The sequence below is a fragment of the Dendronephthya gigantea genome, unplaced genomic scaffold, assembly GCF_004324835.1.
Source record: "Dendronephthya gigantea isolate DGI-Jeju-01 unplaced genomic scaffold, DenGig_1.0 000014F, whole genome shotgun sequence".
Classification (NCBI taxonomy): Eukaryota; Metazoa; Cnidaria; class Anthozoa; order Malacalcyonacea; family Nephtheidae; genus Dendronephthya; species Dendronephthya gigantea.
This window is the reverse complement of record NW_021163024.1, coordinates 1,076,861-1,099,474: the sequence shown is the minus strand read 5'-3', so window position 1 is coordinate 1,099,474 and position 22,614 is coordinate 1,076,861. Positions and strand designations below refer to the sequence as shown.

General features: G+C 36.0%; 2 protein-coding genes across 2 annotated transcripts; both read left to right on the top strand.

The window, feature by feature from the left end:
- Window positions 1–3,939: 3,939 nt before the first annotated feature.
- Window positions 3,940–8,541, top strand: LOC114519852. The gene is made up of 4 exons (XM_028540034.1): window positions 3,940–3,958; window positions 4,945–4,999; window positions 7,036–7,274; window positions 8,155–8,541. The coding sequence occupies exons 1-4, from the start codon at window positions 3,953–3,955 to the stop codon at window positions 8,533–8,535; spliced, it is 681 nt and encodes a 226-aa protein (XP_028395835.1). The 5' UTR covers window positions 3,940–3,952; the 3' UTR covers window positions 8,536–8,541.
- Window positions 8,542–10,652: 2,111 nt separating this feature from the next.
- Window positions 10,653–22,508, top strand: LOC114519827 (glycogen [starch] synthase-like). Its single transcript, XM_028540006.1, has 20 exons — window positions 10,653–10,893; window positions 12,338–12,519; window positions 13,168–13,206; window positions 13,611–13,763; window positions 14,247–14,426; window positions 14,944–14,958; window positions 15,155–15,284; window positions 15,818–15,857; window positions 16,537–16,614; window positions 16,749–16,796; window positions 16,949–17,018; window positions 17,584–17,690; window positions 17,830–17,889; window positions 18,025–18,103; window positions 18,573–18,686; window positions 18,859–18,985; window positions 19,738–19,895; window positions 20,557–20,658; window positions 21,130–21,222; window positions 21,995–22,508. Exons 1-20 carry the CDS (start codon window positions 10,806–10,808, stop codon window positions 22,097–22,099), a joined length of 1,968 nt encoding a protein of 655 aa, XP_028395807.1. The 5' UTR covers window positions 10,653–10,805; the 3' UTR covers window positions 22,100–22,508.
- Window positions 22,509–22,614: the final 106 nt, after the last annotated feature.

Below are 22,614 nucleotides of genomic sequence, written 5' to 3'. Positions count from 1 at the left end.
TCACAAGCACAGAATACCAACTTTTAGAAAGTTTAGTTCCTCTGGGATGTCACATTTACAAATACAAATATATTTCGTCATTCTGTTTCTGTTTTAAAGTCATCAATTCCGTAGTTGTGCAACGCATCTTAACAAGATTTATATAGATTAGCTTTTTACTAGATACACCGGTTTTTAAATATGTTATAGGTTGATCAGTATTGGACATTTTATGTTACAATATCCGGTAAGCATCGTGCATGGAATCAATTTCCTTTCAAGTTCAAGTTGTTAAAATGAAGCGTTGAATTCGTCATCAGATGTTATTAAACGTGCAAGCAAAGGAATATGACTTTAAAATATTGTTAAGGCGTTCGCTTTTCCCACTGAGTAAATCTGTTAAATAAAATATAGATACGGCATGCAGGCGGTTTTTTTAATACACTGACGATTCTGTGACGAGTCTCAAAGAGCACCTTCAATTAATATTTCTCCTCAAAAGGAAACGTAAGCGCCCCCAAGCACCCCCGCGCGCTCACTTTCTCTAAGTTGACCTCCATACAATATCTGAATGCATTGTTATACGGTTTACTATAAAAACGCCTGGGTACACAACATTCTCTCAAGTTAATAATTATGAAACCATAAAAGCACACGACGAGACACTGATCGTCCAAACTCCAAAGCTTCATGTATATTTTCATAATACATCTAAAAGTCGCATATTGTTACAAAACCTTTCAAAAAGATCTAATTTTTTTTTCATTTTTTAAAAAGATCTAATTTTTTTTTCATTCACAAAGCAGCTTAAAAAATATAATATAAAATTTTCAATTGCAAAGAACTTCGACAAAATTAGCCTTTCTCACGATGATGAATATCCGAAATTTTTGGGGTACTTTCAATTTTCTTAAATGCGTTTAAACAATAATAGCAAAGTAAGAAGCATTTTTTAAGAGTTTGCAGACTATTTGAACAATAAATTAAGCCTAAAATTAAAGACAGATGCCCTAACAAGGTTTTGCACAAACAATTTAAAAAAAGGATCCCAAAAATGGCGGCGCAATCGTCATCGTGAGAAAGGCTAATTAGTTTACTTTGAGTTAGCAATTCGTCTACTTTTCGACAAGATTGCATGGCAGGAAAATTTCAAAAGATGCAAGAGTCAATTATGGCCTCGCAATATTGTTGTTTAAATTGTCATTGATGGCTTCACTGAAGGCACTATATAATTGGGCTTTAATTGTCAAACATCCCTAGTGACAGTATTGAATATTTACATTTTCTCAGCATTGTGCAGAAATGTTGAATATAGAGCTAATATAGGGTCGGCGCGACCGCTTAAGCTTTGCTTCTTAAAATTGGATAGCAACCGATCTCTGACTCAGTGCAATGGATAGAGTCAAAACAACCAAAAGAGAAATGAGGTTTTTAAAGTCCTTTTAAAAAGCTATTTTACAAATAATCCTTTGTTTGAATATTTAATCCTTTTAAATGGACCTCAAGCACCCCCGCGCGCTCGCTTTTTCTAAGCTGACCTCCATACAATATCTGAATGCAGCCATATGGTTTTCTATACTAAAGCGCCTGAGTACACAACATTCTTTCCAGTGCATATGACACCAATAAGGCACACGACGAGACAAAAATGCAATCTTCTTTTCATGTTATTTCAGATGTTGCTAAGCAAGAAACAACGACTTAGTCAAAAGTATTTAGGCGAACTGCACCCAAAAAAACAGTGAACGAGACCGACAACTAGACACTGATCGTCCAAAGCTTCATGTATATTTTCGTATATCTACAAGTCACATATGGTTACAAAACCTTTCAAATGAAAGATCTAATTTTTTTTCTATTTAAAAAGCAGCTTAAAAAATATAACATAAAATTGTCAATTGCAAAGAACTGAGGGACAATAAGTTCACTTTTCAAGTAAGCAATTCCCCTATTTTTCGACAAAATTGAGCAGGAAGATTTCAAAAGCTGCAAGCTTGCATTATGGCCTCACAATGCTCTGGTTTAAATTGTCATCTTTGGCTTTACTAAAAGCACTATAATATTATTGGGCTTTACTAAAAGCATTATATGGCTCTACTAAAAGCATTATACTGGACTTTAATTGTTGGCACGTCTCTGGTAACAGTATTGAATATTTACAATATTTACGGCGGGACCGCTGAAGCTTTGCGTTGCCAAAAAAATGTGGTGTATCGTGCGACTTTATTTGTGTAAAATTCATCTTAAAATGTATATAATTGGTCACGAATCAGTCTTTGACGCAGTCCAATTGATACAGTCAAAACAACTCAAAGAGAAATAATTATTTTAAACTCCTTTTAAATTTATTTTGAAATATTCCTTTGTTTGAATAATTATTCATGTTTGAACATATTCAAGTTTATGGAAAAGAAAACGGTCTCCTGTTTTGCAAGATGTTGAACATAAAAAGAAGTTGAAAGACAACGACAAAATTTGTTTCTTAAATCAAAAATGCAATCTTCTTTTCATGTTATTTCAGATGTTGCTATAAGCAGGAAACAACGACTTAGTCAAAAGTATTTAGGGGAATTCAGGTATCAAAAAGCCAATGAACGAGACCGACAACTAGACACTGATCGTTAAAACTTAAAAGCTTTATGTATATTTTCGTATATCTACATATAACATATCGTTACATAACCTTTCAAAAAGATCTTTTTTCTTTATCTACAAAGCATACAGCTTAAAAAATATCACAAAAAATTGTCAATTGCAAAGAACCTAGAAACAATTAGCCCTTGTCACGATGACGAATATCCGCCATTTTGGGGGTACTTTCAATTTTCCTAAATGCGTGTAAACAATAATAGCATTGTAAGAAGCATTTTTTAAGATTCAATAGACCATTTGAACAATAAAATAATTAAGCCTAAATTAAAGACAGCCGCCCTGACAAGGTCTTGCGCTTACAATTTAAAAAAAGAACCCCAAAAATCGCAACGCATTCGTCATCATGAGGCTAATTAGTTTACTTCGAGCAAGCAATTCGTTTACTTTTTGACAAGATTGGGCAAGAAAATTTCAAAAGATGCAAGCGTCCATTATGGCCACACAATATTGTTGTTTAAATTGTCATTTATGGCGCCACTAAAAGCATTATATAATTGGGCTTTCTTTGTTGGCACGTCTCTGACAACATGTATTGAATATTTACATTTTCTCATCATTGTGCGGAAATGTTGAATATTGAAAATTAGAGCGTCGGCGGAACCGCTGAAGTTTTGCGTTGCCAAAAAATGTGGTGCATCGTGCCATTTGCTTGACGCCACGTTTTTTTTTTGTAAAATTCATCTTAAGATGTATAAAATTGGACACCAACCGATCTCTGACGCAATCCAATTGAGTCAAAACAACCCAAAGAGAAAATTAATGAGGTTTTTAAAGTCCTTTTAAAAGTTATTTTGCAAATAATCTTTTGTTTGGAGAATTATTCATGTTAATGCACTTTATGTTTACACAGAACGCCGTGTCCTGTTCTTCAAGCTGTTGACCATATATGGCTTGTAAGCTGACTGTTTTCGTTTGTACCTTGGAAACACAATCAACATCTGGTTCTCCGCTGAACTTGGCGTCTTAAAAGCAACGAAGTGTTCCAAGAGGTGCATCCTGAACTTCAATGGCTTTCTTAATGCTCATTTTCGCGCTACTTTTCATTTCAAAATTATCTCAGCCAGGAGAATGCCTAAATATAAGTACTAGTCAGGCCGTCTTCCAAAAAATTGAACAAAGGCACTTGAAAAATCATATCATCGACACAAAGCAGGCAGAAGATGAGGTGGAATGTGTCATGTATTGCTTGGAAGGTGAATCATGCGCCTCTGTGAATTTTAAAGTCGCTGGAAAGCTAAAAGGTCTTTGTGAACTCAATAATTCGACGCTTACTGACACATCTGGCATACACAATCCTGAATTCAACCATCTTTACATAGTAATGAAGGTAAGAAAAATGGAGGAAATTTTTCAAAGCTCCTTACAAGCAACCATTCGCCTTCCCGCAGGTAACTGCAAGGTGTATGGCTTTTTGAATTAATTTGTTCTGTATATGTATAATCGATCTACAGATCTACAGACTGCATGTCCTGTTGTACTTGTACACGCAATAATTTCCCCTGTCAGTGAGCATCACAAACCGATAAGTATGAAAAAGGGGGATTTAAGATATCTGCATATAATGCCTTGAAAAGATCTAAGCTTAAGAATGCTCGAGCGCTGTGTTCACGCGGGACTGAACGAATGTTACGTCGAAATTATCCGGTTTTCTTGTGTGAACACGTAGAACTGGTCATGATTTTAACCGATTTTACCACCTGAACATCAGAACCGGACGAATTCGCCTGGTCTCGCGTGAACGAAATCTTATAGACTACTAAATTTAAGGTATTAGGGTCACTTACACGAGCGACTATAGAGAGTGTGCCCAAAAAAGTCCCCCCATTGAAATGAAGCTTTTGTCGGAATTTGAATGCATGCTCAACGCGGTAGTGTATAAATACCATAGTTATTTGGTTGAAACATTAAAATAAAGCGTCTTATACTTGTCTATCATAATATTAAGGCAATCATTATCTAACAAAGGCTTGATTTAAACAGGCGGGACTTTTTTTTCGGGACACCCTGTAGGTTTCCGAACATTTGAATAAAAAAAAATGAAATGCAGTTGATTCGTGAATAGAAAACTAAGCTGCTGCTTATTCTAATAGTGGCTTAATTGGACGTCATCTTAATTAGGCTGTCGCGTATATTTGTTGCTAAAAAGATGCCGGGTTTTACGAAGGTTCGCGACTTTTTCATCATGGCTCGATCTATATGAAGTTCCGTGTAGATTTATTTTTTTATCCGCACCTTTTTACTCCACGATTTATCCATATCTCGAATTATTTTCGCTGTATAAATATCGCTTATAATTTTAATAACATTTTTTAGGACAAAAAATATTTTGTTCCACCAACTTTCCAGCCTCACACAACACAAATATCAGGTAACGCAAAGGATAGATAATTATTATAGAAATGCAAACTAACTCGTGCATTGAGATTTCTTTCTTTCCTACCCAAATTTTACAATATTAAGTTACGGATACTATGTTTTACTCTTGAAATGAAATGTTATTGTCAAACAACAGGGTAAAATATTCAATAAAACGTCGAAACCGTTCACCAGTTCTCTGTTAGGAAAAACTGGCAAGACTCATGTAGAATCTCCAAACAAGGGTATTTTTCCCCAATTATATAGTCCTAAAAACTGGGATCCTCCGAGATAGGTCTGGGAAGTTTAAGGAAATTAAAATAACAAATTTAAAAGTTCTTATTCCGAAAAATGAAAAAGTCGTCGTGTAAAACCTATGGCAGCTGAACGACATTGTATTTTAGGTCGGAAAGAAGCTGCAATAACGTTATTTTTTGTTTGTCATTAAATATTAACTATATTGTTATAAAAATTTAAGCCTGTTTTGCATTATGCATGCACGTAGATTTTAGCACTCGGAGCGGAATTCTTCATTGTCTGGCGCTTTCATGCAGACTTAATTTCGAACAAAAAAGAAAAATTTCGTTGGAGCCAAAATCTATTTCGAAGTTTCGCTCGGCAACCGTTGCTATAGCGACACAGGCATCTCCAAATGGCCGCCAAATACAGTTTAATCAAGCTTAATTATTTTTTTTTTCATTAAGATGTTAAACTTTGGATACTTTATTAATAGTAGAGTTTAAAAAAAATCAGTAGGGTGCGACTTTTTTAAGAGCTAAAGTAACTATTTTCAGAATATAAAAAATCGCACACCACAGAACAAACTATTTTGTCATTAAAGCATCCGAAGTGTGAAATTTTGATGCAAAAAAATAGCGTGTCAAAACCTGTAACTGTATTTGGCGGTCATTTTGAAGCGCTTCTGTTGCTATAGAAACGGTTGCCAAGCGAAAGTTAGAAATAGATTTTGGCTCTACATATGTTGCTTAAAATTTATATTAAGGTTTAGTCTTCTAGCCAAACATCTACATGGCTTAATATCCCTGTTCAAAATATGTATTTGACAATTTTAATAAACTGTAGGGAGCCACCTTAAGTTAAAAATACAATGCAGGTCGACGTGTCTTAAATTTCACAGGGGGGCTTGTTTTGTACACATTTGAAAATTTGTGGACAATTTTCGATTTTGCAATGGCCTAATTTGCTTTGCGTTAACCAGACAGTATACAATTTCATTATCATAAAAATGATAATTTTTCAAACTTTCCATGTTTTACTTGCTTGATATTAGAAATAATAGGGAAGGTTACCGAGGTGACAATATTTAATTGATCCAGATGCAGGTGGAGACGTCTGCATTCAAAAAGCTGGTTACTCACTCTCACTCATTGGGTGTGACTTATAAATTTTTGTTAATGCTCGTCACTGAGAAAGTTCTTTCTGAATAAGTGGAAAGATTTAAGGTGATCCACTACAGAATATTTCTTTTTTCTTTGATTTTGAAATATATAAAAATCTTCAATTTAGGAATCCTCAATCCTATATTCACCCAAGGCAGGCGCGACCATGAGAATGAGGAATGAGAATTTAAGTTTGCTAAGAAAAGCGACGAAAAAATTTTGCATATATTCATAAATTTTAGAGAACAATACAATAGAACAATGAAACTATAAAAAAAGTCTATCGACCCCTTTTGTTTTGCTCAACCGGGGTAAAACCCTTATTAATAAAACTTGTTTGATTCTCTTTGTATATCTATTCTTAAAATAATATTCAGATCGCTTAGTGATACATTTAGGTTTGAATCCCAGAATAAATCATGATTTTTTTGCAGTACCACCTTAATTAAGGTAAAACACAGCTGATAATATCAAGCCCAGCCAATTCGACTGGAAATATCGCCATGCATCGTTATCAGAGATAATAACATTTCACTCAATGAGTTTAAGTTTGAGTGAACTTTTAGAATACGGGCGTTAATTTATTATGTGCTAACCAGACAGTTTGAAAAAAGTTAGCATTTTCTGATGAAAATCAATAATTTTCTAGTTGTTTCAGGTTCTAGTTGCCTTGATGTTAAGAAAAAAAGTGTTGGGTACACAGACGGAAAATATTTGATTGATCCAGATGGAGATGGCCAAAGCATGCCATTCGAAGTGAAGTGTGATATGACGTCATTTGGTGGTGGATGGACAATGTGTTATACAACAGACAGTCATGTCAATATAAAGACTGAACTCACTACTACACCTGAACTGGGATATCGAGCAGACTGTAACAACATTCCGGTAAATATTTCATGCATATGATATTATTGAAACGTGAAAGTTGCGCAGAGTTAAAGTTTTTGTTTTTTTTCAATGTTTTATTACAGCAACAAATAATTATGTACGAACACCACCCTCTTAAATCTACATGCATAGAGGTTACACAAAACTTAGTAATTAATTATATGGGCAGTAATGTTTTGAATAAAAATAAAACACTCTCAGAACTCAAGCCTCGCTACATCGGACACGGTGCGCTGAATTTTTGCACGTTGCTTTCGTATTTAAAAAAAATCACTAGTGGGAGACATTAACAAAAAGGATGTTACATGAAATTAAAAATAATGAGAACATTAATGCTTGGGGAATGTCACCGCTGCACCATTTTCGCCGTCCTCAAACACAGTCACAGTCAGTGTCGCCCCAGGTTAAAATGAATGGGGAGGGGGGGGACAATTATTGATCAAAGAAATGTTTTTTGAAGTTATGATTTTATTATAAGTGAGTAAATTAAACATCTCACAAACTATAAACTGCTTACGTAACAAGATAATTATTACATTCCGGGGGGAGTATAATACTCCTCCCATTCGTCATCTCCTCCCATTCGTCATCTCCTCCCATTGGAAATGAATTATTGCAGTGCAACTTTGGAAATAAACTTAGCTGAGAAACGAAGCTTTTGATTATGAATTTCCAAAGAATATCTTAGAACTTAAGGTTAGGAATGAAACTAATTAAAAGGCATTTAAAATTATTATAATTTTATCCAATGTGAGATGATGTAATTTATTTCCACAAAGGCCAGATCTGCCCTTCTTCTCTCTCTCTGTTCGTCATTTAACACATTCTGTGGACGATATTTTTCAACCATTTCTCATCAATTAAAACTTTTATTCAGTTCACTGAAGTGATGTTTGTCGATGAAGCATCTAAACAAAATGCAGCTTTTACCAAAGTTGATGGTTCACCTATCACATTTGCTGGTAATTATGATAAGAATGCAGCGTCATATGGCTTATGGAAAGCAAAAAAAGGTGGTGTGGCCACGACGAAATACAAATATCAAATGCTGATCTGTGACACATCCTTCCTTAAGGGTCTCTTTGTGTCTGGGTATACCAATGACTGCTACAAAGTATGCAATTACTGGTGTAATGACACATCGTCTGCACATTTTCGAACATCTTCTATCACAAACCTAGGCCTACAAGGTGTCGCTTTCAACGAGAATGGACATGGGGTAAAACCAAATCGTCTGATAAGTGTAGGAATTCGTTAAGATGTCAACTAACATTGGTGACGTCATTTCCCTCTTAATATGCATGGTATATAACAGTGAAAATAAAATAACTGGAGCGCTACCTTCTGACCAGAAGTTGAAACTAAGTCTTTACACGCCAAAACAAACTAAGTGAAACTAAGTCTTTACACGCCAAAACAAACTAAGTGAAACTAAGTCTTTACACGCTAAAACAAACACGGCCAAAACAAAAGTATTTTGTTGTGATTTCGTAAATCTGATAAGAACTCCAAAAATATTTATGGCGATAAATAACTGCCGGCGTAGTACTTCCTGCAGGCTGAGACATTCTTGATGTTAGTAGAATGCATTTTATGGACCTATTTAGTTTAAGAGAATTTGTTTCTAATCCGATCGGTAACTCCAGTCGTAATTCGTAAAACAGGTCACCTGGTTGAATTTAAGAATAATTCCATTATAATTCCATAAAAAAAATTAAAACCATGGAACAAACAAAAAATCAAATTTCTTTCAAATTCGCTTTGCAACTGCAGTGATCTCGCTCTTTGCATCTGCAGTAATCTCGCGCTTTGCATCTGCAGTGATCTCGGGCTTTGCATCTGCAGTGATCTCGCGCTTTGCATCTGCAGTGATCTCGCGCTTTTCATCTGCAGTGATCTCGCGTTTTGCATCTGCAGTGATCTCGAGCTTTGCATCTGCAGTGATCTCGCGCTTTACATCTGCAGTGATCTCGCGAGTCACCCGCGAATCGAGCCAAAATTTTCGTACTGAAACACGCGTGTCTGGAGGTAAAGTCTCGCGAATTTTGGCTTCACAAAAACAATCAGGAGGTATCGTTTCAGTTATTTATTACAGTTCACTGGTATATAAGCGAACTGCGCAAATAAACCGTAAACTTCGATTATAGCAAAATAGCAAATGTTATCAGATGCACCACTGTATTTGTCACTTTTTAAAAACAAGCAATTGCAACATACTGATTGTCTTAACGGTCAGTGGCGTAGCCAGCCTGACGATTTTGTCCCACTATGTAAATTTCGAGTTATTACTCCGCCTGCATGCGTATGCGCAGTCTTAGTTTTGGGCGACAGAACTTGGCATTTCTACAGGTAACCCAAAATAACTTTATTTTTGACCGAGAAGCCCTGGGTTACACGGTTCACGGATGAATTATGTACATCAGTTGGCATGCAGGCGGAGTGAACGCCGTGAGCAGGCGTCTTGTTATAATTATTCATGTCTTTTGAAATCTATTGTTTTCACAGTCAGTGAACACCATAATATTAGCATAGCGGGACAAATCGTCAGGCTGGCTACGCTACTGTTAAGGCGGATTTCCACTGTAAGTGAAAATCCGCCTTTAACGGTGTAATATCGTGTACGTCGTATAATTTAACAATTACCGTTAATTTTTCACCTAGTAAAATATATTGTAAAATGTAACATATTGATGATAGTTACAAGCCAACCCAGATTTCATGCAGGTACTGTATAGGCTGGCTTTAGAACATGCACCACGACAATTTTTAGTTGTAAAACTTTGTAACTCACATATATTTTGCCGGTGATTAAAATAACAATCCATCAGTGTTAAATATTTCATATTTCATCCAGATTGTAACCTGTTTTAGTATTGAACATTTAGTTGAAAATATAACAATAATACGTGTGGGAGATACTGTTATTTCCAATTGGTTTTACGATATACATTATTGAGTGTGAACTAAACGGCTAAACCCATAGAAAATATATTCCGAATCAGGCAATTCATACGAAATGATCAAATGAACCAATTAAAATGATTGAATAAACGAGTAATACAATTGACTGGTGCATGCCTTGTCATTATATATAGACGAGGTAAGCGCGACCCGCGAGCCAGATCACACGCGCAAAACGCGCAAGTCAAAGTCGTCTGGGCTGCCTATGGTAAGATGCCATGGTTCAATAACTTCTATCCTCTGCGTTCTGTGCTTGTGAGTTGTAAGGTATAGTGTCGCAGCTCCTCGCAAGAATAATTTTAATACATTTCTGTTTCAACCAATAGCATGGCTTCGTTCTTTGAAAAGCATAGAAAAGAATTATCCAATTGGACGAAAACTTCCGAGAGCTGCGACATGCAGGACCCAGTTGTAAGCCCGAAAATGCGTGCAAGATGAAGTAATGAGCCTTTAGTAAAGTATTGAAAAATGAAAGTTGAGAAGTTCAAAGATTGATTTGCATGCCACGAAGAAGAAATTGCATAAAACATGTTTATTATTGTGTAGAATTCAGTCGTATTTATCGAAATGGCTACAAATACAAACAGTCATGTTAACACGGCGACAAATGTTGGGTATTTCACTTTTGAAATCGCTTGGGAGGTCGCAAATAAAGGTGAGATGCTGAGATTGAACTAGTACAATAGTACATTTCTTGTTTCATCACGTCTAGATACACGTACCTAAATACATTATATTTTGTGTTTATTGCACACTGTGTTACATCAGGTTTTCTTCCAATTTCTTAGCATCATTTCTATACAATTTGTACTCATCTGTATATTAAGACCTTGAACGTAGATGCATTGTGCATTTAGTGATTTTACAAATCACAATTGCAAAGTGTTGATTTATAATTTATCAAAAGTGAGCAATCAATAACGAATGATAATCAATTTATATACATGTCATGCTTTTGTTTCTATATTGCTTGTATATAAACGGTCAAAGCTTATATTTCACTGCATTTGCAGTTGGAATTTTGCATACCTGTATATATAAAGAATTTGCAACAAATTTCAGAGTGAAATAACTCACTTGAACATGAAATTCACTATTTTCCAGATAAATCAAATAGACACAGGGAATTTTATGCTTATTCATATGCACATACATTTCCTACCATGATAACAGAAACTATATTGATACTGATCTATAAACTGGCTTGCTGTATCTCACTTAGAAGGCATTGCTGTAAATTGCATTAGAAAGTTATGTAATTGATACAAGCCTAGTGTTAGATTTAGCTGGAACTAATTAAAGATGACAAGCAATGGCAAGAATCCAAGTGTATTGTCTGGTCAGCGACATGATTGCTGGCCTACAACTTGGTTACTACTTATTTGGATTCCTGGAAATTATATTTTCAGATGGTGCATAATTTGACTACGTTGAAAAATAAATGGAGTCACTTCTATTTGCAAGATTGAATTTCTTTATAGATATGCATGCGATCGAAATTTTGTCAAAATTATAAACATTGTTGCTGAGGCAAGTCCTGAATTTCAGTTGGCAACATTTTCAAACATCACAATTTTTTTATATTTATATAAGCTACCTATGATAAGATAAGTTATCTTCGTCACTTGCAATTCGAGCCTCTTCGCCTTGCGACATAAAATAAAATAATTGTGCTCCCGATCTGCCGTTTGTAATACAAAGCGCTAATATTTGCATATCATTAACATTCCAAAAGTTGCTCCCCCACTGATGGAATGTGTTGCTGCGCGGAATATATGCGCAGAACGGACTTTATCTTTAAAGCACTTTATTGATAATAGTTTATTGTTAAATTATAGTCCTGCCCAGGCTACTATTTTTGCCACCCCAATTATTTATCCAATAATTTTTGTACTTTAATTGCCTTTACCTTGTAATGTTTACGTGCTAATTCTAAAACAATAAAACATTATGGGACTCCATAATTGGAATTCCAATTAGATCCAATTGGATTTTTTTGTAAGGGAAACTTAAGATATTAGGCAACAAAATATTTATCTGTGGAAATTGAGTGAAATTTTGGTTGACTAAGAAATTTGTCATCACTCTTGTTGTTGCAGTTGGTGGTATTTATACTGTGATTCGAACAAAAGCTCCGGTCACAGTAGAGGAATTGGGTAATCAATATTGCTTAGTTGGTCCTTACAAGGAACATAACGTCAATGTGGAAGTTGAAATTTGTGAACCACAAAGTCAGGCAATCAAGGATGCAATGGAGGATTTAAAAAAAGAAGGAATAAAGGTGAAAATGCAATTCATAAAATCATTTATCTTGGTTTTCTCATATACTACTGTCTTTAGTACCAAACCCCACTTTAATGCAATGTATTCTCTCTATGCTAAGATTCTAGGACCAGTTGTGTAAATGCTGTATAGCTGCATGTATCCAATGGATAATGATTTTTTCAACCATTTTAAACATCCTAGAAAGCAATGCAAATGAAAGAGAATGCATGCCCAATTTAGGAAAACTGCATTTTAATCCAGGTTAAACTGAAAAACAAAAAATGATTAATTTAAGAGGAATTGAAGTAAAGTACCACTGTTAAGTTGATTGTGCGCAATCCAGCTTTCGTACAACCATGCAGCCCATGAGCAGACTAAAGTCAAGAGCATAAACTTGTGCAGTTTTTACGTTGACGTCTGCTTTATACCTCTCGCTGATCTACTGTGTTTGTGATTGGTTTTTAATTCTGATGAACTCCTCACATTTCTTTGGCTCATGTTCATGCTGAACAGTAGAGTAGTGGTGGTGGTAGAAGTCAGATTTGAACTTTGTCATATACTGAACATGGATTCCTATTGAATTAACTGTTTCACATTGTTTCCAGCATGCAGCCACTGGCTGATGAGGTGAAATTTAAGTTAATGTCAAGTATAATATTTCCAGGTTGTTTTTGGAAGATGGCTGATTGATGGTTACCCCCAAGTAAGTTGTCTCGTTAAAGTACCTTGACATTTGAATTAATTCTTTCTAGACTTCTAGCCATATTACCCTGTCTCAGTTGTTTATTAGGTACAACAAACAATGTGCAACACTGTATATATGACATGTTTTAGAAAACAAGTACCGGTACCAATCATTTTGTTATCATAATTATGCTTAGGGCACATTGAGTTGTCCTTATGTTATATCTTTATGTGCAAGATTTAAAGCACAACCAATCCCTTGTGCGATTTTGTATTCGATATAAATATAATAATACTTCCTCCTGGGTCATCTTTTTATGATAAGAAACAGAAGAGAAGTGCCCAACTCAGTACCACAAATTGTCCTCTGGCAGCTTCCCTTGTTTCATCTTACCTCTTGCATCTTCTTATTTCCCTTCCTAGGTTTTGTTGTTGGATATTGGATCTGGTAGTAAATTCATGAATGCTTGGAAGCAAGAACTCTGGGAGAAATGTAGTGTTGGTGTTACACATCTTGATATTGAGGCTAATGACTCCGTGATTTTTGGCTATCTCGTATGTTGGTTTATAACTCAGGTTAGTTTCATTATTTCATTTCTAACAGTTAGGTGAAGTATATCTCTGTTGTTAGGAATACACCTCTGACACTCGTTCTAAACCCTACCACTATATTGTGCCTATACTGAGTGGGAATTAGGAAACACCGATTGCTGTAGAACTAAATTGAATTATAAGCCATTCATCCTTTAAAAATTTCCTGAATCGAGTATAAAGAACATGTTAGCCAGAAATTTGCTGTAGTTATTGCCCGATGATGGGCAAGTTTGTATAACATAGTTCCAGTTGATCCAATGAACCATTCCCCTATTAAAGTAGATCCTGAACTTGGAAAATTGCATGCTCGCGATTAGGCTGCATAAACTGCATGCATGACATGGACATTTATCAAGAGTATTAATCGCCGTACGTGACGTGGTCTGCGGGTAAAGCATGCTCGCGAGTGGGCGCACGTTCCTAAACTACGTTATAAAGGTCAATAGACCATTCCATTGGTTTTAGTTTAAAAAGAGAGAACCGTTACCTGTCATTGCTCATTTCCACGAGTGGTTATCAGGTGTTGGTTTGGTTGCTCTGAGAACAAGACATGTTGACGTTACTACAATATTCACAACTCACGCGACATTACTAGGAAGACATCTCTGTGCCGCCAATGCTGACTTTTATAATAATCTTGGAAGTGTAAGTACATTATACAGTTCTACACTACAATATCCTAAATTAAATATGCTGTCAGGAGTAAGACATGTATAACTAATAATATTCTTGTACGTTTGCATGGTGTCATCAAATAAGTAAATTAGTACCACGTAAGCTTTGCAGTATTAAATATTCACGTGGTGTACCACCTACTAGCTAATTTACTGTAGACATAACTACATCACGATTATGTTTCCCAAATTTATACACTTTTGAATTATCGGCTGTATTGATTTGGTATGTCTGATTCTGGGGATCAGATAAACGGGATTTTTGGAATTTTTCCACTAGAATGTTATAATTCAATAGTTTCAGTTTGTCACATATATAGCTACCCAGGCGTTATTTTGGGGCCAAATATCTTAGCTTATGGCCCAGAAGAACCCTTTAGTAGCTTCAGGTCCATTTGGGTCTGTTCGTCCCAGTTGTGTCAGGGTTTGCTGGTTACATGTCTTACTAACAACCATTATCTTTTTTTTTTCTCAATATTCTACCAAAGTTTAATATAGATAAGGTAGGAATTTTATTTTATTTTATTTTATTATAATAAACGAGCATATCTATTTTCATATCATATTATATTTTATATCTGTTTTGAATTTTAACTAAATCTTCAGCCATACATTAAACATAAGTATTGTGGAGATGAACTTCAATCTTTCCCACTGGATTAAAAATTGGTAAAAATACGCTTTGTGTTTAACCTCTAGGAAGCAGGTGATCGTGGAATCTATCATCGATATTGTCTTGAAAGATCCGCTGTTCACTCTGCTCACGTGTTCACTACAGTATCATTGATAACTGCTGATGAAGCAGAACATATGGTGAAACGAAGACCAGGTAATGATGCTTTCACAAATGTATCTAAGAAGCAGCAGGGTTGCCGCCCTTTAAACAATGGGGACGCTTTACCAGTGACTACGAGTACGACTATGAGTACAAGATTCGTCATTTTTGCGCCAAGCTCGGTGCTTTCGCCAACGCCATCTGACGAAACTCGTAGTCGTTGTGTTTTCGAGTACGTAATTTACCAACAAATTCGTACCCAAAAGCTCGGCGACTACAAGTTTTGGCTGATTGCGTATGCAAACAACGCGCGAGAATGACGAATCTTATAGTCGTAGTCGCTGCTGAAACTCTCTAATATTGCATCAAATGTGGTATAACAACTGCCTAAAGTAGACAAAACGCTTCTCGACGTTTCGACCTGAAGGCCTTCGTCAGGAGAGTTAGTATGAAATATTGTTAAAGACACTCCCAAAAAGTAGAGAATTTTAGGAATGACAACTTATTTCAGCTAGTTACGAAATAACTCCCTTTTGGGGAACAGGTTCTAGTGCGGAGGAGTAAAATTACGTTTCTTCTTCTTTCAGAGTGCATACTTCCGAATGGTTTAAATGTTGTAAAGTACACGTGAGTTTTCCTCTTCTTTCTCTATTGTTGAAGAATAAGAAATAATTCAATGAACTATCATCGTACTATGAGTAAAGGCTTAACATTTCGAGCAGTCTTAACTAATTAACATCCCTTAAAATTACAAAATTGCAATTTTGCATTCCAAGTTGCAAGGAAAAATGCGTGTGTAGTGTAACAGTGCCTTAAGTGTGGAATTTGTGGCACGCTGACGAAAAGTTCACAGTCGCGTAGCGATGTCATGATCATGATTGTTTTTAAACCACCTGGGGCCGGTGGTATATGAATCTCTTTAACTACATTGTGCATAGGGTAAATCAATTATGATTTTTGGCACTTCACTCGGTGTAGGTAAATTCTAGAGGTTGAACGGTAGCAAGAGCATTGCACTGGCATCGCAAAAGCGTAGGTTCGATTCCTGCCGGAGGACCTATAGTTGACTTGTTTTCCCATCACTGTTCCTGGCTTGAATTTGAAGTGTGTATAATTCCACACTGGAAATTACGACCCTTTAAACCTCTACATTTTGCATAGTTAAATCCTAGTTAACTCAGAAATACACTCTGATTCGCCAATTCCGCCCTTAACTACAGTTAAAACTTAACTTATCTTTTACAACTGGCCCCTGCTTGGGAAAGATTCGCCATTTTAACATCTCCTGCACATTTCTTTCTGACAGTGCTTTACACGAATTTCAAAATCTACACGCGATAGCAAAAGATAAAATACACAAGTTTGTGCGCGGCCACTTTTTTGGGTAAGTCTGGGCTATCTTAAACATGTAGTCGTCTGTATATTGTAGTGTAACCAATCAGTACGCACGATACGTGATACATAGCTTCATGCAATGTAGGTTTATACTCAGTTGTAATTTCGATGTTTCTATTTCAGGCACAATTTTGATTTAGATTCCACGCTGTATCTCTTCTCTGCTGGCAGGTACTTTGTTTGCTTTTTTAAGATTATTTTTACGATTTTACTTTAAGACTTTGTTTTTTTGAGATTATTTTTACGATTTTACTTTAAGACTTTACATTTTTAAGATTATTTTATTGAAAATTTTATCACTTTTATTCTCAATTCTTCTTTAGATATGAGTATTTTAATAAAGGAGTGGATCTTTTCATAGAGTCATTAGCAAGATTAAATTATTATTTAAAGGTTTGTGATATAATTGCATTAATCATTTGACGTCACAACAAGGATGAGTTGGATTTTGTTGGATCCAATTCACTTCTGACGTATAAAATATAGTCGGCTATTGATGAAGCCGTAGTACATTGACTTCAGTGGATTTGCTGCTAATATACATTACAAGACAACAAACTATAAAACATCCAGCAGAAGTAAGGGAATATTCACGACTCAATTATGTAGTACTTTGACTTGTACCTAGAGAAGATCTACCAGGGATGCAAAACATCCGCGGGGAGTTGTGGACCTCCCCACAGCAAACGCGTGCATTCACATGATATTTAACAGTTATTCTGCGAACTCGAGTCGTACATGAACTCTTTTATTACATACACACATTTTGGTGTGCTATTATCAACTAAAGCTTGGATTTCTATTTCACTCAACTCCTCAAATCTTTTAGCCATTTTGTTTACTTTCTCTACTGGACAGATATGAGCTAATATCTGTCTAGTAGTCAACCAATGAAATTGCAGCATACCTCATATCTGGCGCTTGTGCTTATAAAAAAAGATATTTTCTTCTGCTATAGTCAACGTCCAGTACTACAACAGTGGTTGCTTTCCTGATTTTTCCAACTCAAACCAACAACTTCAACGTTGATTCCCTCAGAGGTCAAGCAGTGACAAAACAGTTAAGGTATATAATTATTCTGAATAACATACCATGCACAATACTTAAGAATAAACTATTTAGTCGCGTTGGAATGCTCTGTGTAATGCAAGAGTTCCCGTTGGATATCCTCCATATTTCAAAACCTTTTTTTTTGCCTTTTAAGAGATGTAGTCGATGAATTACAAGATAAAATTGGCAAGAAAATCTTTGAATCTGCACTTGGGTAATGTATAATATTTTCTGACAGTACATAAGTACTATTTATAATTGGTTAAATGCCTTGGTTAAACAAATCGCCCAAACGATAGAAGTATAGGAAAAACATTTTTGAATGTTTATTACTTAACACTTTATTTAGAGGTGAACTTCCCGTAGCAGAAACATTGTTATCCTCGGGTGATCTCATAAAGTTAAAGCGATGCATTTACGCTGCCCAGGTACATTTCAAAATCCATATTATGGAAATAGTATGGATTCTACCTGGAAACAGTATGGAGTTTATAATATCCATACTGACTGCCATATTACATGCTGCAATTTTTCTTGCAACTTGCAATGCAATTCTTCTTTTGAGAGATGTAAATTTGGCGACTACCGAACTTTTGTTATTATTACACTCCATGGCGTTTATTACACTTACATTTTGAAGACTCTTCACTAATTTACGTCTCTTGAAATTAGAATTGTATTCCAAGTTGCAAGAAAAATTGCACCGTGTAACAGGGCCTTAACTGTCATTTCCATACTATGGATGATATAGTATGGAAACAGTATGCGTATAGATAATTTTCGTAGTATGGATTTTGAAAAGTTTCCAGTGTATATAGTAAGGCCGAGTGATCTGGTTTTTATGTAGTTCATTCGAGTCAAATGCACCTTTGGTGAAAATAAATGTATTTAATTTAGAGAGGAAGTCTTCCTCCTGTTGTGACACATAATGTGGTCAATGATGCAGCTGATCAAATATTGAATCATATTCGACGTTGTCGTTTATTTAATAACGATGAAGACAGGGTGAAGGTAGGAATATAGTCCAGGGTTATCTTTTGAACACATTATGCGTGTTAATGTGTCTGCTACTGAAAATTATGCAGCTTCGTTTGTACTTCCTCTTCTGGGCCAGTAATTATTTCATTGTATTATATACATTGCACAATATCCTTAAGTTAAATGTTTTTCTTTATTTGTATAGATTGTTTTCCATCCAGAATTTTTATCGGCAACAAATCCTTTGATTGGTATGGAATACGAAGAGTTTGTGCGTGGTTGTCATTTAGGAGTATTTCCATCCTATTATGAGCCATGGGGATACACTCCAGGTGTGAGAATTATTATTATGTGTTTTCGTTGTTTTGTCTTCTGTGTTGTATTATTGTCAAGGGCCGCTGTATTCGGCGTGAGCTGTAGCGGATACCCTGCCATGTAATTGTATATCATTTGTGCTTATTATTGTACTGTAAGTTTGTGTGTATCTGGCAAAGCATAATAAATAAATAAATGAATAAATAAATAAAAGATAAACGTAGCCAGGTTTTGTACCATATTAAGACATGTAATGCCATGACTTCTATATTTATAATCTTCTGTATTAACTATAATATTATAATATTATCCCCCATCATATTAAACTGCCCCCCACCATATCAACCTGCCCCCCCCATCATTTCAACCTGCCCCCCATAATATCAAACTTGTCACCCCCATAATACCTGCCCCCACCATATCAATCTGCCCCCCCCCATCATATCAACCCGCCCCCCATCATATCAACTTGTCAACCCCCATAATATTAACCTGCCCCACCATATCAACCTGCCCCATCCATATCAACCTGCCTCCCCCCACCATGTCAACCTGCCCACCCCCATCATATCAACCTGCCCACCCCTATCATATTAACCTGCCTCATATCAACTTGTCAACCCCCATAATATTAATGCCCCCCCCACCATCATATCAACCTGCCATCATGTCAAGCCCACCCCCATCATAAGAAAGAACAATAGAAAAAGAAAGCTTTTTTCTTTCATGTAATATTACCTGTACAATAAAATGACCGTCTTATTTTTAGCTGAGTGCACAGTCATGGGGATACCATCCGTATCGACCAATCTTTCAGGATTTGGACGTTTTATGGCCGAACATATTGCAGACCCATGTTCGTATGGAATATATCTCGTCGACAGACGATTCAAAGATGCTGAAGGATCTATTACGCAGTTAACTGAGGTATTTCATGGAGTTATTTGACCATTTCAAACGCCAAAAGTTGCCAATAGTAAATAAATGCGCGAGCAATGGTGGGAATGGATGATGATACAGTGCTTTGCTTTTACGGTAAAAACGGTCCTGTTGCATTGCATACAGACAGATTACTGGGGCCAGTTGTAGGCTGGATAGCGCTATCCACGGGATCCCCAATTTAGAAATATTAAGGTTTGACCAAAGCTACACCGAACTATACGAGAAATTACAGAGCGATTGAAATTAACCACTGTCTGGGGCCAGTTGAATGAAAGCCGGATAGCGCTATCCACAGGATAGTGATTTTTTCAACCGTTTTAAAAATGCTCGAAAAACGATAAATTTCATCTTCGGAATCACCTAATATTAAAAAGGATGCTCGATTTTGGAATACGTAGTTTTGATCAAAGTTATAGCAAACGCGGGCGATTTTAAAGCGATTGAAAAAAAAATATCCTGTGGATAGCGTTACCCAGCTTTCATACAACCGGCGCCTGGTGGATAGCACTATCCTGCTTCGTACACCCGCCCCCTATGGTATTTTAGGATCTCTGCAGCATTCGTCTGGCTATATGCATGCTTTCACCCCTATATTTTTAACGAAATGCTCTATAAAGTACGCTGATCATTTTCATAATTTTCACAGCACATGAAGGCATTTTGTTTGCTAAGCCGTCGGCAAAGGATCATCCAAAGAAACAGAACTGAACGTCTGAGTGAGTTACTGGACTGGAAGAGTCTCGGGAAGGTATATTGATAAGGCTTAGGTTATACGTGGCATTTTAGTCACGTTGAATGCAATTCAAACAATAGATAATGAGATGAAACACCTCATTAAGCTTCATTATCAGATCATGAGATGAAACACCTCATTAAGCTTCATTATCAGATCATGAGATGAAACACCTCATTAAGCTTCATTATCAGATCATGAGATGAAACACCTCATTAAGCTTCATTATCAGATCATAGGATGAAACACCTCATTAAGCTTCATTATTATCTCATCTATTCGATGCGACCAAAATGCAACGGTTAACATAGGCTTAGGTAACATGGAGGAATGTCGATTACAACTAGTCGGCAAATGTATTTATATTTTTCAGGCTGAATCTGAATGCATAATTTTTAACACTTCATGTAAAATGGTGGTCAATATTTTTGCATTCTGATTGAGTAATTGAAAATTTAAACGAATGTTCTAATACGAAATTTTCAGAATTACATGAAAGCGAGGCGAAAAGCTCTGTCAAAGATCTGTCCTGAGAAATTTCCAGAGGTCCCTGAAGAGGATGAGAACGTTCAACATCAGGTTTGTTTTGCCGCTCGACTAAACCTTCAAGTTTTCGTAGAACTCAGTCGTTCAAATTTTGTATTAATTTTAATTCTGGTCTCCATTTTGTGGTAATGGTCGTGATTTTGTTCTAAAAGTCATTTTCACCGACCAGAAGTAGTCTGGATGTAATTTTTTTTGTATTCATGCAGTCATCTTTGTTGACTGCACGCGCATAGAAATATTCCTTCACATCTGTCGTCACCTTGGCATGCTTTTTTTACGACTAAATTGAAACCAGGCATTGAAGAACTCTTTCTTGCAAAGCCTCATTCAATTTAGCATTTAAGAAATAAAAGACAGTTTCCGTGTTTTTATACAGTTAAGAAACACGCGTGTGAGCGAGAGATACGAGAACGAGAAATAATCATTACATCGCTTCGCCTGTCAAGTTCGGCGCGAAAATTGCCGTGTTTCTGGAAACACGCTTCTCGACCAATCAGCGTGCGCGTACTATAAATGCTATATTTAATTCTCATTAGGATTCATTAATCTCGTGTGAAGAAGCTTGACTTCATTCTCTTTCAAATATACGAAAGACGTTCTCCTCTCTTTACTTAGCCAGCGGAGTTTAACTACGCTAGATGATAAAAGATACCGACAGATAGACAGTAAATTCAATTATTTTGAGTCTATTGTCTATTAAGGCTAAGTCTTCCCAGTTAGATTAGGTTCATTCTAGCCCGAAATCACACTAAATTCGTTTGTTGTGGTTTTTAATAAACTTTCACCTCATCTTCTTTTGTTATAGTATTTCAGATTTCCCCGACCAGGTTCCCAGCCTCCCTCCCCAGGTTCTTCAACTTATGGATCAGATGACGAGGAGGATGAACGCCACAGACTTTACAGTGAATAAACGACTGATTTAGAATTCTGAACCATTTAATCCAAAATATTTAATTCGGATTTCGCTCCTGTGAACAACAAAATAATGGAGTGAAATATTGTGTGTGCCATAATTTCGTACAGTAATTAACCCATGGTCTTTAATTTCGAATCAGATAATCCGACTAACTTTTGCTGTCCATGAATCAAATTAAGTAGTTTTGCTGAATCAAGCAGTCATTGCTATGAAAGTAATAACTAAAGGCCATATTACACAGTTCAGTTTTTCCTGCAACTTGCGACGCAATTCGACTTTTAAGAGATGTAAATTAGTGAAGAGTTCTCAAAATGCAAGTGCAAGAAACATCATGCAGTGTTACACTATGCAATTTTCCTTGCAACTTGCAATGCAATTATAATTTCGAGGGATGTTAATTAGTAAAGAGTGTTCGAAATGCTAAGAAAACGTTAGCAGATTGTAAAAAATGTTCGTATTTGACAACTTTAAATGCCTCAGGAGTAGAAGTGCATTGCTAGTTGCAAGGA